This window comes from Trichosurus vulpecula, chromosome 2 (genome assembly GCF_011100635.1).
Source record: "Trichosurus vulpecula isolate mTriVul1 chromosome 2, mTriVul1.pri, whole genome shotgun sequence".
NCBI lineage: Eukaryota > Metazoa > Chordata > Mammalia > Diprotodontia > Phalangeridae > Trichosurus > Trichosurus vulpecula.
The window spans coordinates 414,724,106-414,737,368 of NC_050574.1; the positions used below are offsets into that span (position 1 = coordinate 414,724,106).

The 13,263-nt window shown below is 38.2% G+C and overlaps 1 protein-coding gene across 2 annotated transcripts in view; it reads right to left on the minus strand.

Annotated features, from left to right (window-relative positions):
- ARHGAP6 (Rho GTPase activating protein 6) overlaps positions 1-13,263 on the minus strand; it is a 330,900-nt gene that overhangs the window by 42,914 nt on the left and 274,723 nt on the right. For both annotated transcript variants that reach the window (XM_036743443.1, XM_036743444.1), the window contains exons 4-7: positions 10,783-11,039; positions 8,354-8,549; positions 4,252-4,307; positions 838-988 (exon numbers count right to left, since the gene is read on the minus strand). In XM_036743443.1, the coding sequence (XP_036599338.1) occupies positions 838-988; positions 4,252-4,307; positions 8,354-8,549; positions 10,783-11,039 (660 nt within the window). The remainder of the gene's footprint in view (positions 1-837; positions 989-4,251; positions 4,308-8,353; positions 8,550-10,782; positions 11,040-13,263) is intronic.

Here is a 13,263-nt window from a genome sequence, read left to right on the forward strand (position 1 = left end):
CAATCAGACAATGAGGTGAATATATCACTTGTGAAAGGGGACACTACGGTCATTGATGGTTCATTAAGTAAATTTCACCCATCCTGAGCTTTATGACTCACTTTGTTATAATGTGATAAGGTATTACATGTTAAGAGTCTTTTTTTGTCTGAATGCCAGTGAAGACTTTTAAATTTGGCTTCACAGCTCATCAGAGGTTCATCTTTATCATGCCATCGAACAGGGCAGACTTCACAGAAATCAGGCATTTCTTTCAAGTCATGGTCTCCTCAGCTGTGCTCCTAACACAGGGGCATTATGGTACCAGCTAGAAACATTAGAGCTGACACAACTCTCATCTATCCCCCAAGTATGCCCTTGAAAAGGAGTTCACAAATAAATCAGAAACAACATTTCTATAAGAGGAGATACTGGGTTTTAATCTGACTTCTCATATTTCCCTTTCTATTTACCCACCCCCTTGTGGCTTCTCTCCTAATAACAAGGATAGAAACTTTTTATCCCTAGCCACATAAAGTAGAGACTGTCTTGGTGGGACTATTAGTATCACTTGATAGCATCTTCTGAATCCCACAATCTTGTGGGAATCATTTGAAGATATTTTCATTATGTTTTAAACATTTCCTGCAAGTTTGTTTTTCCCCACTCAGTCTAAGAAATCATGAAAATGTCTCCCAGAAGGGTTGTTCAATGAGTGGAGCTATGAATGTTGATGGCAATAAATACCAAAACAAAACCAAAATGCTTTATCAAGAAAGACAGAATGAGATTTGGCTGCGGGAGTCAGTATTTCACAGGTATTTTTCCATCCTTTACGAAACAAGGCCTGGGACTTACAGATAGTATTAATGAAGGCAGTATAGAGTTCCCTGGTGAGAAGGGGGTCTGGCATGTCCCTTAAAAATTCTTTCAGCAATGCTGCCACATCATGGACGCTGTGTTCCTCTTCCAACGAAACATCAATACCACGGTCAAATTCCTCACGTAACTGGAAGAAAGGAGGATGCAAAGGACAGTTATAACACTCTGAACTTCTGTTACAAGAATTAGGTAGGTGGCCAGCCCTTTGAAATGTTATGCCCAGAGTGGAGATATCATTGGTCTGACTCCCAGATTTGCCCCTTTTGGGCAAGGCTATGTAGACCAGGTGGTTGAGATTCCCCTTCAGTTCCTATAAAAAGAGTCAAGTAACCAGGGATCCCACAATATTCTGGCATTATGCCACTAATAGGCTTCAATGAGATGACTAAAGGATTCTTTTATAGACTGTAGCTAATTCCAGGTCAAGGTTGATCAGACCACTGGCAAACAGTTCATGAAGAGCTTTAGCAATCTCCCCTGGCTAACCAGATACCCACAGAAGGTTGGCAAATGATTGACCAGAGACACTTCTCTCTTAGTCAAGGGTTGCTATAGTGAATGACCTGGAGCCAATACAGGTGGAGGCATCTTTAGAGCCCTTTAAGGTACTTTTTAAGGCAATATTAATAACTTGATAAATGCCCTAGGCTCAGACTTTAGCATGTACTGGGTAGCTGAATCATAATGTTCAATCTTGTCCCCTGGAATCAAACCCAGGGACGTTTCATCCTGGTCCTAACCTTCAAAAAGATGACAATTTGTGAAGCAGCATGGCGAAACAAAAATACATTTTTAAAAGCAAGGGATCTGGAATTAAAAGTTGTGGATTTAAATACTAGCTCTGCTATTAATACTTGTGTGATTAGAGAAAGTTGTTCAGTGTCTTGGGCTTTAATTTCCTCATATTTTAAAGGAGGGCAACATGGTATGGTAGAAAGACTGCCAGATTTGGAACCCAAAGGTCTGAGTTTGAAGCCCAGCTCTGCCACTGACTGTTTTTTGTGACCAAGAGCAAGTAGAGTCTTTGGGCCTCTTGTAAAAATGATAAGATTGGACTAGGTGACCTCCAAGGCCTCTTCCAACTCTAAACCCATGACAGGATGGCCAGAAAATCCCTCCGCTCTTTTCCAGTTCTAAATCTTGATTTCCAAGTTTTTTGAATTGTTAGGAATCTCTTCCAAATATTAGTCTAAAAATCAATACCCTGTAACTGCTACCTGTTGTTCCTGGTTCTGTCCTCTGGAGTAAAAAGAGTAAATCTAATCACTCCTCCACTACATAGTCTTTTATGTATTTGAAAATTATTATCACGTCTACCTGTCTTCTCTAGATTAAATTGCCTCAGAACTTTCAATTATTTCTCATATGGCATGTTATAGAATTCTTCCACTTGCTCTCCTCTGGACACAGTTCAACATTTTAATACTTCAGCATTTGTGGTTTTAGTGGTGTGGAGACTGATGCTGATTGCAACCAATTTATAACTTAGCAAATAGCCATTGAAACCTTTGAATTTAACTCCCAACAGTCAACCTAGTGACAAACTTCTCTGAATTGAGCCGATCTAACAAACTTACAGGCCTTCTCCATATATAAACTTGAAGCCTTTGCAGCTTGGTAACACTAGGATGAGACAGGAGTTATTTATATTCTTTCTTTGTTTCTTTTCCTTCCTTCCTTGTTCCTTCCTTCCTTCCTTTCTTCCTTCCTTCCTTCTTTCTTTCCTTCTTTCTTCTTTCCTTCCTTCCTTATCTTGCCTGGGCTGTTCACAGGCCCAATCTCAGTACTGATCAACATGGACACTTTAACCTGCTCTGTTTTTCCAACCTGGGCCAGTTCACCCTTGGTAGCCTTCTCTTCCTGGAAGCTCACCATATTTGTGTCAGATTTATTCAGGTTGTTCTGGGGCTCTATATGAAATTCACTGGCTCAAAGTTTCTAGAAACTACCATTTCCCCCCTTTATGAAAAATTATTATAATATTTTCTAGTCTTTCACCTTTAGGCACCTTGCCTTTTCTCCATGATTTCTCAAAGACTGTAGACAATCTTATCTGTAAAGTCTTTAAATGCATAGGAAGGTATCATAGAGGAAATCCTAGGGAAGAGAAGAGTGATTGCAAAAATGTGTTTTTAAAAAAGGGTTTCCTACTCTGGATGAGCTGGGGCATATATTTGCCTCTGCCTTTGAGTGTGCCAAAGTCTTTTGAAATCCCCTTTAACCTTATCAATATAGGTAAGTGAATGGACATTTACCCAAGGCAGTGTCAGGTATTGCAAATGAAATGTAATTTCTTCACCTCCATTAAATCTGACTTTTTTTTAACACTAGATGGAACCCCTTATTTTTCCATTTAGGCCAAGCCAAAGGAGGGCATTATCTGAAATTTCCTTTTAACAAACAAACAAACTATCCCCCCACAGTTTGCATCCCTTTTACCACAAGCACTCCCTCACAGCTGAAAAGACATGTCAACAACCATCTTTACTTGCAAGAATGCTGCTGCATCAAGATGAGTTTCCTCATCTGTAAAAGGGGGATGGTGGGATTTGCACTATATATTTCACAGGGTTGTCATGGGGAAGGAAAAAGACATTGTAAAATTTAAAGGAGTATAGAGATGGGAGCTGTTGGTATTATTACTAAAGTAACTCCAATAGGATTCCCCCAGTTGCTAGCTCTCTCCCCTCCCCGCAAAAAGTTTGCACATATTTTGTATTTGCTTCTCTGTATGCCTATTGTTTCTCCTGATAGAATCTAAGTTCCTTAAAGGTAGACGCTAATTAATTTTTGTCTTTATATCCTCAGCAAAGTGGATAAGAGTATAGATCTGGAGTCAGGAAAAGCTGAGTTCAAATCTGGCCTCTGATACTTACTAGCTGTGTGACCCTGTGCAAGTCACTTCACCTTGTTTGCTTTAGGTTCTTCAACTATAAAATGAAGATTTGGGGGCAGCTAGGTGGTGTAGTGAGTAGAGTACCAGCCCTGGAGTCAGGAAGACCTGAGTTCAAATCTGGCCTCAGACACCTGACACACTTACTAGCTGTGTGACCTTGGGCAAGTCACTTAACCCCAATTGCCCTGCCTTCACTCCTCCAAAAAAAAATGAAGATTGAAAAAGAGTAATAGCACCTTTTTCCAGGACTGTTATGAGTCTCAAATGAGACAATATTTTTCAAGTACTTAGCCCAATGTCTGGCACAATGCAGGTCCTGTACAAACACTTTTTCTCTTCCCCTTTATCACCTAGCTTAGTGCCTGACACATAATAGGTATTTGACAAATGCTTGTTGAATGGATGGATAACACTGGTCCAAGTACCCATGTTGTACTGATTTTAAACTCAACTGGAAAAGGCATTTAAGAGGTTTGTCAGTTTTTTTCTCTTACCTGTCTTACTCTTTTTTTTGAGCTCCCAACTCGGAATATTCCCACTGTCTGGAGACCTGCAAACACAACACATAAAGCAAATAACCCTATTTCATTGTTTCGTATTGTTGGAAGCCAAACAAAAACAAAACAAAAGAATGCCATTTAAAAAAAAGTCTGACAATAGTTATGGAAGGCAATGTGGGGACATTCTGGAGTAGGCAACCGAAGTTCAGAAATGACTAATTTTTCCATATGGCATGGGGAGGTACTGTTCAACATAAGCCAATTTTCCAGGTAACTGAACTTTATCATAACTTTTAAACATTTTTCATAATTTTAATAGAAATTTATCTAAAATGCTTTAATGTTTCTTTGTATGCTTAAACAAAGCATAAAGAACCTCTTCCTGACTCAATGTCATCATTATGATTATCGAGGTTTGTTTTTTTTTTTTTGTCTTGTCCCTCATAGTCAGGAGTTCCAGCTAGCTTTTTTCTTTCTGTTCCTAAGAGAATGCTTCTCCCATAGTCTAGCTTAGCCTTGACAAAAAAATCATCTAAGCTTTGTTTTTTTAGCCTCAGTTTCTTCTTCTGAAAAAATAAGAGCCATAGGTTATACGGTATCTAAGGACTCTTCCAAATTTTTAAATTCAATAATTCATTCAATTCTCACTTTTAATTTCTAGCGGACTGCATCTAATCTGCTAAAGTAGAGAAATAAATTGATCACGCTCTTAACCATATGTTAAACTCCAGAACAGTGGGTTCAGTGCTTCCAGTGAGCAAAGTCCCTCTATCGACGCAGATCGACATTGCTTTCTAACTTACATTCTTAAGAAAATTTCCTGGGCAACTGACGGGTTAAAGGTCCTGCTCAGGGTCAAATGCTCATTATGTGTCAATAGGCTGACTTGATCCTAGTCTGCAGATTTTCAGCTTATACATAATAGGTACTTAATAAGTTGTTACGGAATTGTCAGAATTGAGCGAGAGCTACAGGGGCTCTCTGAGGAAAAAAGTGTATGAGCTATTAGCACATGAACTTGGTAAAATGCGTGGTAACTGTTCAGTTTCCTTTTTGTTTTCTTTCCTTACCTCTTTCCTTCCTTACCTCCCTCCCTCCTTCCTTCTTTTCTTTTCTCATTCCTTCTTTTCCTTTCTCCTTCCCTTCCTTCCCTTCCTTTTTTCTCCCTCCCTCTGTCTTTCCTTCCTTCCTTCTTTTGTGCTTATTATTACTTTTATTATTATTATTATTTGTTTTGTACTGGGTCTTATATTGGTTCACAGGCCTCGTACCGGAAGAGACTTCAAAGTCCATTTATTCTAATCTTCTCATTTTACCGATGAGCAAAATGTGTCCTAGAAATTTGCCCAAAGTTTCATGGGTAATAAGTGATAGAGATTAGATTTGAATCAGAGTTTTACTTAAGGATGCCAGATAGTGACCTCTGAGTAAATGAGGAGGTGTTACTTTACTTTACTTCACTTTTCATACTTCCAACATCTCTGACTTGGTAGAATCTGCCAGATCTGGTAGAGACTTCAAGAATCCCAGGTTCTCTCCACAGCACAGATAAGGTAAAGGAGCAGGACTTTATTGGAGGTCATGGCATTGACATGGACTGTGCTATTTCAATTTATTTGGCTCTGGGTTAATACTCCTAAAGCTTTTGTTCTTTTGCTTCTTATGAGTAACTACTTTTCTAGTGCATGCAAATTTTCTAGATGTGCATCAAAGATAAGGAATATTCTATACAGTCAGTATTCCTGACTCAGAATAATGAAAATAGGCTTACATCAAAGAAAACATAAGCCAGCCAAAGAAATGCAAATTATAACACTCATTTCTATATACGAATGTAAGTATATACGTATATATAGTTATCTTTTTCTCTCACAAATTTCTGTGCCACCACTCTTTTCTATTTTAGTCCAAAAAGAAAAAAAAAAGAAAAGATTCCTCTAAATCAGCCAGAAAAATCAAAGTAGTTGAGAACATATGACTAGAGAATTGGATGTTGAATATAAAAGCTGTGGTGTCATATAGTTTGGCTCTCTTTTCACTTTGTTTTCCTTTGAAATTTGTGTGTGGGGGAATACAGCGTTTATTATCTGAAGGCAGAAAAAACATAGTGCCTACACCCTAGTAGATCCTTCATAAAAATGCTTAATGAGATTGATATAGAAGGCATTTATAGACAAGTGGAACTGATAGAAAATTTTATAGGTTAAATTAATTTGTGGGAGGGCTTAAGGATTTTTGATACCCATTAGGAAGATTTTTAAGTCAAACCTTATTTTGAAAACATAATCAGTGCTCTTCCCTTGAAATAATGGTGGAGAAAGGTGGTTGAGGATTAAAGGAGGGAGTAACAGATGGTATATTATTTTGCACGGCAGACCACTTGGACAGGAGAAATTAGATGAGGAGTTTGGGAAACAGATCACAAACTTGGCAGAAAAGAATGATATTATACTGACAAAGTCCTTTAACTATCTACCGGAGGTGTCTCACAGCCAAAGGCAGAGTAACTGAGAAATCTGTGATTTGCTTTAAGGAAAATTTCATCTTTCCAAAAGAGGAAGGACTGAAGAGGGGAACTGGGATATTGGCCTTAATTCTAACCAATAAGGAAGAAATAGTGGTTGCTCAAATAGAAATGGTCTAAACCTTGGAGGCAAGTGAATGCTTTATCAAGGAGTTTGTGGCACATAATGAAAAGAAAACTGGAGATAATACCAGATGTTGGGAGAACAAATTTCAAAGGATTCTGGGAAATGACAGGGAAGATTTGGCTGTCTTTATAGTTCTGGTATCTAGCACAATCTCTGGCACATAAGTATTTGTTGAATTGAACAGAGTTAACCTAATCTAGGCTGCTGAATTCATCAGATATAGTAATAATTTTAGAAATAGAAACTATTTTAGAGGCAAATGAAAAATCTACATGATAGCAAAATTCTCCAGTTGCTATTTTCATCGTGCATAAAACATGTTATATTATTGTGAATTGATTAGTTTAATTAAGTATAGCCAATATACTCTACAAAGACTCATGAAGACATAAAATGAGCTAATTGAAAAGACTGAAACCATCTGCTGAAACATTTACTTCCAAATCTTCAGGAGTATATATGTGTGTGTTTTAAATGTACCTACAGTAAAATCTATCAATTGAGACTAATAAGGGGTGGGGTGGAGCCAAGATGGCAGCCAGAAAGCAGGGACTTACGTGAGCTCCCTACCAGGTCCCTCCAAAAGCCTATAAAAAATGGCTCTGAACAAATTCTAGAACTGTGGAACCCACAAAATAGCAGAGGGAGGCAGGGCTCCAGCCCAGGACAACCTGGATGGTTGCTGGGTGAGGTCTATCACGCCTGGAACTGGGAGCGGAGGGGAGCAGAGCCCAGTGTGGGCGGTGGCAGGACCAACCAGACCAGGAGCCAGGCGGAACAAGTCCTAGTGCCCTGAATCAGTGAGCTGTGGCAGTTACCAGACTTCTCAACCCAGAAACACCAAAGACAACAGAGACTAATTAGGGGAAGAATCAATCAAGACAAGTGAAAAACTTGAAAAAAAATAGGCTTTCAAGAAATACAATTGTATTGCCTTTAATTATAGCCAGCAAATTATTATTTTTTTTTTTGGGCAAGGCAGTTGGGGTTAAGTGACTTGCCCAAGGTCACACAGCTAGTACATGTGTCAAGTGTCTGAGGCCGGATTTGAACTCAGGTCCTCCTGACTCCAGGGCCGGTGCTCTACTGACTGCACCACCTAGCTGCCCCCTATCCAGCAAATTAAAGTATATATTTAACACAAGTTGTTATGCATAATTTCATTAACAAATAGTTGCATAAGTCTGAATGATTTGTGAGAAGCATACCAATTTATTTTTTATAAATATAGTAACTAGTTTACCTTGAAATCTTGGCTACCCTTTTAAGTTATTTGGGAAAAAAAATATTTCTTCACATTGATAAAGTGTCTTCAGAATGAAAATATCTAAGCCAGAGTCTGTACTGCAAATTTCAAACTAGCCTAGGTAGAATCAATGGAGTTCTCACGTGAATGCTGTTTGTCTTTTCTTTATCTGATATCTTTGACATGGAAGGTCACTTACCATGTTTTTCTAAATGCTGGCAGCAGCTGTCCACAAGTCTGGGAACCTGTCTGTAAATAGGGTTTAGACTCAGTTTCTTATCTCTTGCTTTTTCTTTTTTGTTTTGAACCTCGGCTGGCAAAGACAGTTGTAGCGCTTCTAGTAGTCGAGACTGATTGTCATCCAGATCTGTAATAGAGTCCACAGACATTGCACCCTGTAAAGTACACACACACATACACACACACACACACACACATACATATGCAATCAGTACAGATGGATAAAATAAAAACAACCACCCTCCAGATCACATCAAGTAAATATTTTTACTCACAACTGTTGATATACCACTTGAAATAACTCTGCTTGATTTAATTAGGTTGTTTGTATATTACAGTAATATAAGGGAAAATACTTTCTTAAAGGCCTTTGGAAAAAGTCACCAACCTACCACAAAGAAGGGGTAGAGAGATAACGTCATGCTACACGCAATTTCAACGAGAGACCACATTTTCCAAAGGGAGAAGAGATGAGAAAGACCAATTAAAGCATTTTGACTTGCCCACCAAATGTAAGTAAGGAAAAAAAAAAGCAACAAATAGATTCAAGTGAAAGGAGTCTGATTAGACATTCAAGAAGTCATATTCTTCAGAAAGTTAAATTTTAAAAGTCAATAGTGTTATGAGAACAATCCCTTAAAACTGAAATAGAAATGAGGACTGACATATCCTTTTATACCTTCTCATTGAGAATAGGAGCAGCTGGGTGATGCCTGTGGACAGAGTCAGGAAGACCTGAATTCAAATCCAGCCTTAGACGCTTACTAGCTGTGTGACCTTGGACAAGTCACTTAACCTCTGTCTCAGTTTCCTCATTTGTAAAAATGGAGATAATAAAAGGTCTTCCCTTTTAGGGTAGTTGTGAGGATCAAATGAGATAATATTTATAAAGCACCTAGCACAGACCTTGGCACATAGTAGGTGCTATGTGCATATTAGCTATTATTATTATTATTATGAAGTAGCAAGTCTTAGGAGAGTCAGTACCTATACATTCATTGCTGTTGTTACTGAATCATTTCAGTTGCGTCTAACTCTCCATGACCCCATTTGGGGTTTTCTTGGCAAAGATACTAGAGTGGTTTGACATTTCCTTCTCCAGCTCATTTTACATATGAGGAAACTGAGGCAAACAGGGTTAAGTGACTTGCCCAGGGTCACACAGCTACTAAGTGTATGAGGCTGGATTTGAACTCAAGTCTTTTTGACTTCAGGGCCAACGCTGTATCCACTGCACCATCTAGCTGCCCATATTTACTGCTGATGGGTGCCTAATTAGACACATGGAATATAATGAGTAAGACATCAGGTAAAATGCTGTATAGAGTGAGCGAAGGGCTAAAAACTAGGGATAGCTTTATCCATCAGTCTTGAAAAATTAGAACAAAGATATCAAACAAGTAACCCATGGACCACATGTGACGCACAATACTCCTGAACCAGGTTAAAATGGAATTGGGAAATATTTAGCAAACTAAATAAAAATACAATAAAGCATAGATAATGTTAATATGTAGTTTTCTAAGTCAATATGCTTCCACAGGGATCCTTATGTATGGTTTAGGGGCCTCTTTTTTCTACTTGAGTTTGACACCACTACATTAGAAGATATATAAAAGAGATATGTTGTTGGCTCAAATGGAAAGAGTATTTTGGATGGAATTATTACCTACCATGGCCAGTAATCAACAAGGCTGGTTGCAAAACTTTCCCCTTAAATTAACAAAATATTTATCATTGCTTCCATAGCAAAATTTGAGTTGGGGGAAAAAAAAACTACAAAAACCCTTTCTTTAAAGTTTATAGGGACCGCTGTTATTTCAATTCAAGACACACTAATGAGAACTATCAATCTATTTAATTCTACATGGAACTACCGATAATATCACAAAATTAGAACTTCATGCCTTACAAAGTGTTTTCCTCATAATCACTCTATGAAGGTAAAGGTATTATTATCCCCACTTAATGACACACAGGGAATAAAAATCTCAGTTGAGACTTGAATTCTTGTCTCCTGATTCCAAATCCCAGTTGAGATAACAGAAAATCATTGTATTTGGAGCTAAAAGGCACAAGAATAGCTACTTACTACCTGGGTGACCCTTTAGCAAGTGACATGACTTCTCTAGGCCTCAGTTTCCTAATCGGAAATTTGAAGAAGCTGGATTTGATGATTTCTAAGGACCTTTCCAAGTCTGGCCTCTACAGTCCCATGATCAATGATCCAGGTGGACTCTTTTCCATTAGATTATGCTAATAGTTTCCTGCTGTATGGCCAATAGCTAAAATTTTAGATTCCATGGGGGATTACATATGGTTCTTTCATTTACTTAACATCTACACATTGGGTATCTAGGCATCATAGAAGAATAAAGGCCGGCTTACCCTCCTCCTGGCCCGTGGAGCAGGTTCGGGAGTGTTAGGGGATGTTGACTCATTTGGTGTTTCTGAGGTTGAGCTAAGAGATGAGTTACTGCTTGAGAGTTCTTTGTTCTGCTTCTTGCTTCCAAATGGTAAAAGTGAAGCTACAAAATCGGATGCATCTTTTTGCTCCTCTCTCTGAGAGTCCTGTTTTAGTTTGTAGGCCCGGTCGTTAGCAATTACTTGGGATAATGGCATTCCAAAAGCCTGGGGTATAAATTCTGGAATTAAAGAATAGGATTTCACTATAAAAACAAAAACCAGATACACAGCAATTCTTCTATTTCAGATCAACTTTTCCAAGGTAGAGAAATTCAAATGAAGATTTTGAGAAGATATTAATTTATTTAGCTGGCAGACATCTCATCTCTGAAGACTTCTTCAATGGAAGGGATTTCCTCCTCCCTCTGATTTTCTTAATTCCTTTAAATTTCTCTATTGACCCCTTATACCATCCTATTTGTGTATTTAACATATTCTCTTACCTCATTCCTTAGTAGAGTATGAATTCCTTAATGGGAAGGACTGTTTCATATTTATAGTCACATTTACCTTACCTAGTAGCATGCTTTACACACATTTGTTGTTGAATCATTTTAGTTGTGTCTGACTCTTTGTGATCCCATTTGGGGTTTTCTTGGCAAAGATACTGGAGTGGTTTGCCATTTCCTTTTCCAGCTCATTTGACAATGAGGAAACTGAGGTAAACAGGGTTAAATGATTTCCCCAGGGTCACCCACTTTGTAAGTGTCTGAGGCCAGATTTGAACTCATGAAGATAAGTCTTCCTGATTCTAGGCCCAGTGCTCTAACCACTATACCACCTAGCTGCCCTGTTTTGCACATAGCAGATGCTTAATGTATGATAAATTTAATTTAATCTCCATTAATGAACTATTACATAAAGTTCATAAATTATGTATTTTATAGATCCTATAGAACCAGCAACTAATGAATACTGACATTTTTATTATGATATGTAGTGCCTGCCACATATTGTGCTTTCTAATTTTCATCTCGAAAAAATATTTATAACGTGAGACTTCTCAATAGTCCACAGAACTTTGGACTCTTTCATTTTACTTCCACTAACTCTTCCTTCTTGTATTTGTGGGCTTCCCTTGCAACCACTTTCTCAGTGAAGTCACCAGATATCTAAGTATAAGTTGACTTAGTGTGCAAAATCTTAACAAATTCTTAAAAGAATATTGCTAGTTCCTCATCCTTCGCAAGTGATATTGGTAAGTTAAAATTATATTCATAGTGGTCTTTTTGCTTGCACTCCAAGACTCAAATGTCCCAAGAAATAGTGTTTCTCATTGTCTGTGGAAGGACAATGAAAACTTCCCCAACTTCTTCACTTTCCTCTCTTAGGCTAATCTGTGAGCCACCTTTTCACTAATCTGCTACTTCTTTGCCCGCTGGTAGTTATGATGCATTAGTGGTATTATAGCAAGATGGTTCATGTGGATGTTGCGCAATTGCTCCTGTAGCGTGCAAAGTTGCATGTTAAGAATATTAACAGCTGAATTATTTATAGATGGTGTGTGAACTGTGTGATCCTGAGCATCCTCTGTCCCTTTTCCCTTTTCAGTCACAGGACTGAGGGATACTTTGTGTTTTGGGTTGTTTCATGGGTCACCACGGCCCTTCCAAATCTGATGCCAGCTTCTCTGAATTTAATGAGTCTATTCCTACAACAACAAGTCAGTCAACGAACATTCATTTAACATCTACAATATTCCAGGCAGCACAGGGGATAGAAACAAAGGCAAAAGATAGTCCATGCTTTTAAGAAACTCACAGTCTAATAGAGAAGAAAATATTCAAATGACTATGTACAAAGAAACTACAGGCAATCCTCAACATTCTTGCATTTAACTTTCAGTACCTCAAGCATTTATGTTATTTTATTAGTAACCTCATTTTCATTTTTGCATTGGTGGCCTGTGCACAGTCCCAGCTATGCACAGTAGAGAAAAAAATGAGAGGCCTACACAAGTTTGTGGAGCAGCTGATAAGTGTGCACTAGAGTGGTGCATCACTGGTCTCATTCACCAACCTGGGCATTTCTTGCATGTTTTCATTGTTTGCCTTTAAAGCTCAAGTTTTGTTTCATAATTATGCATCCACAGTATACCATAAGTCCTTCAGGCTCTAAGTTTATGTCTAGACCTCACCAGTCTCAGTGTCTTCCGAGAGTAATGACTACAGTCCCAGAAACCTCTCCCTTGGTTTTCAGAAGGCAGTCAAGGTAGAGAGGCTTATAGTGGTGTATAGTATGCAGTATAATGCCCTAACACCACTATCTAACACAGTGGAAGGAAAGAGTCAGGTAAAAAAATGTTTTCGCTTTTAAGAACTTTATTTGTTGTATTGTATTTATGGTACTGTAGATTTTGTGTGTAATAAAAAGTTAATATTGTCTGAAATCAGTTTTGTTTGT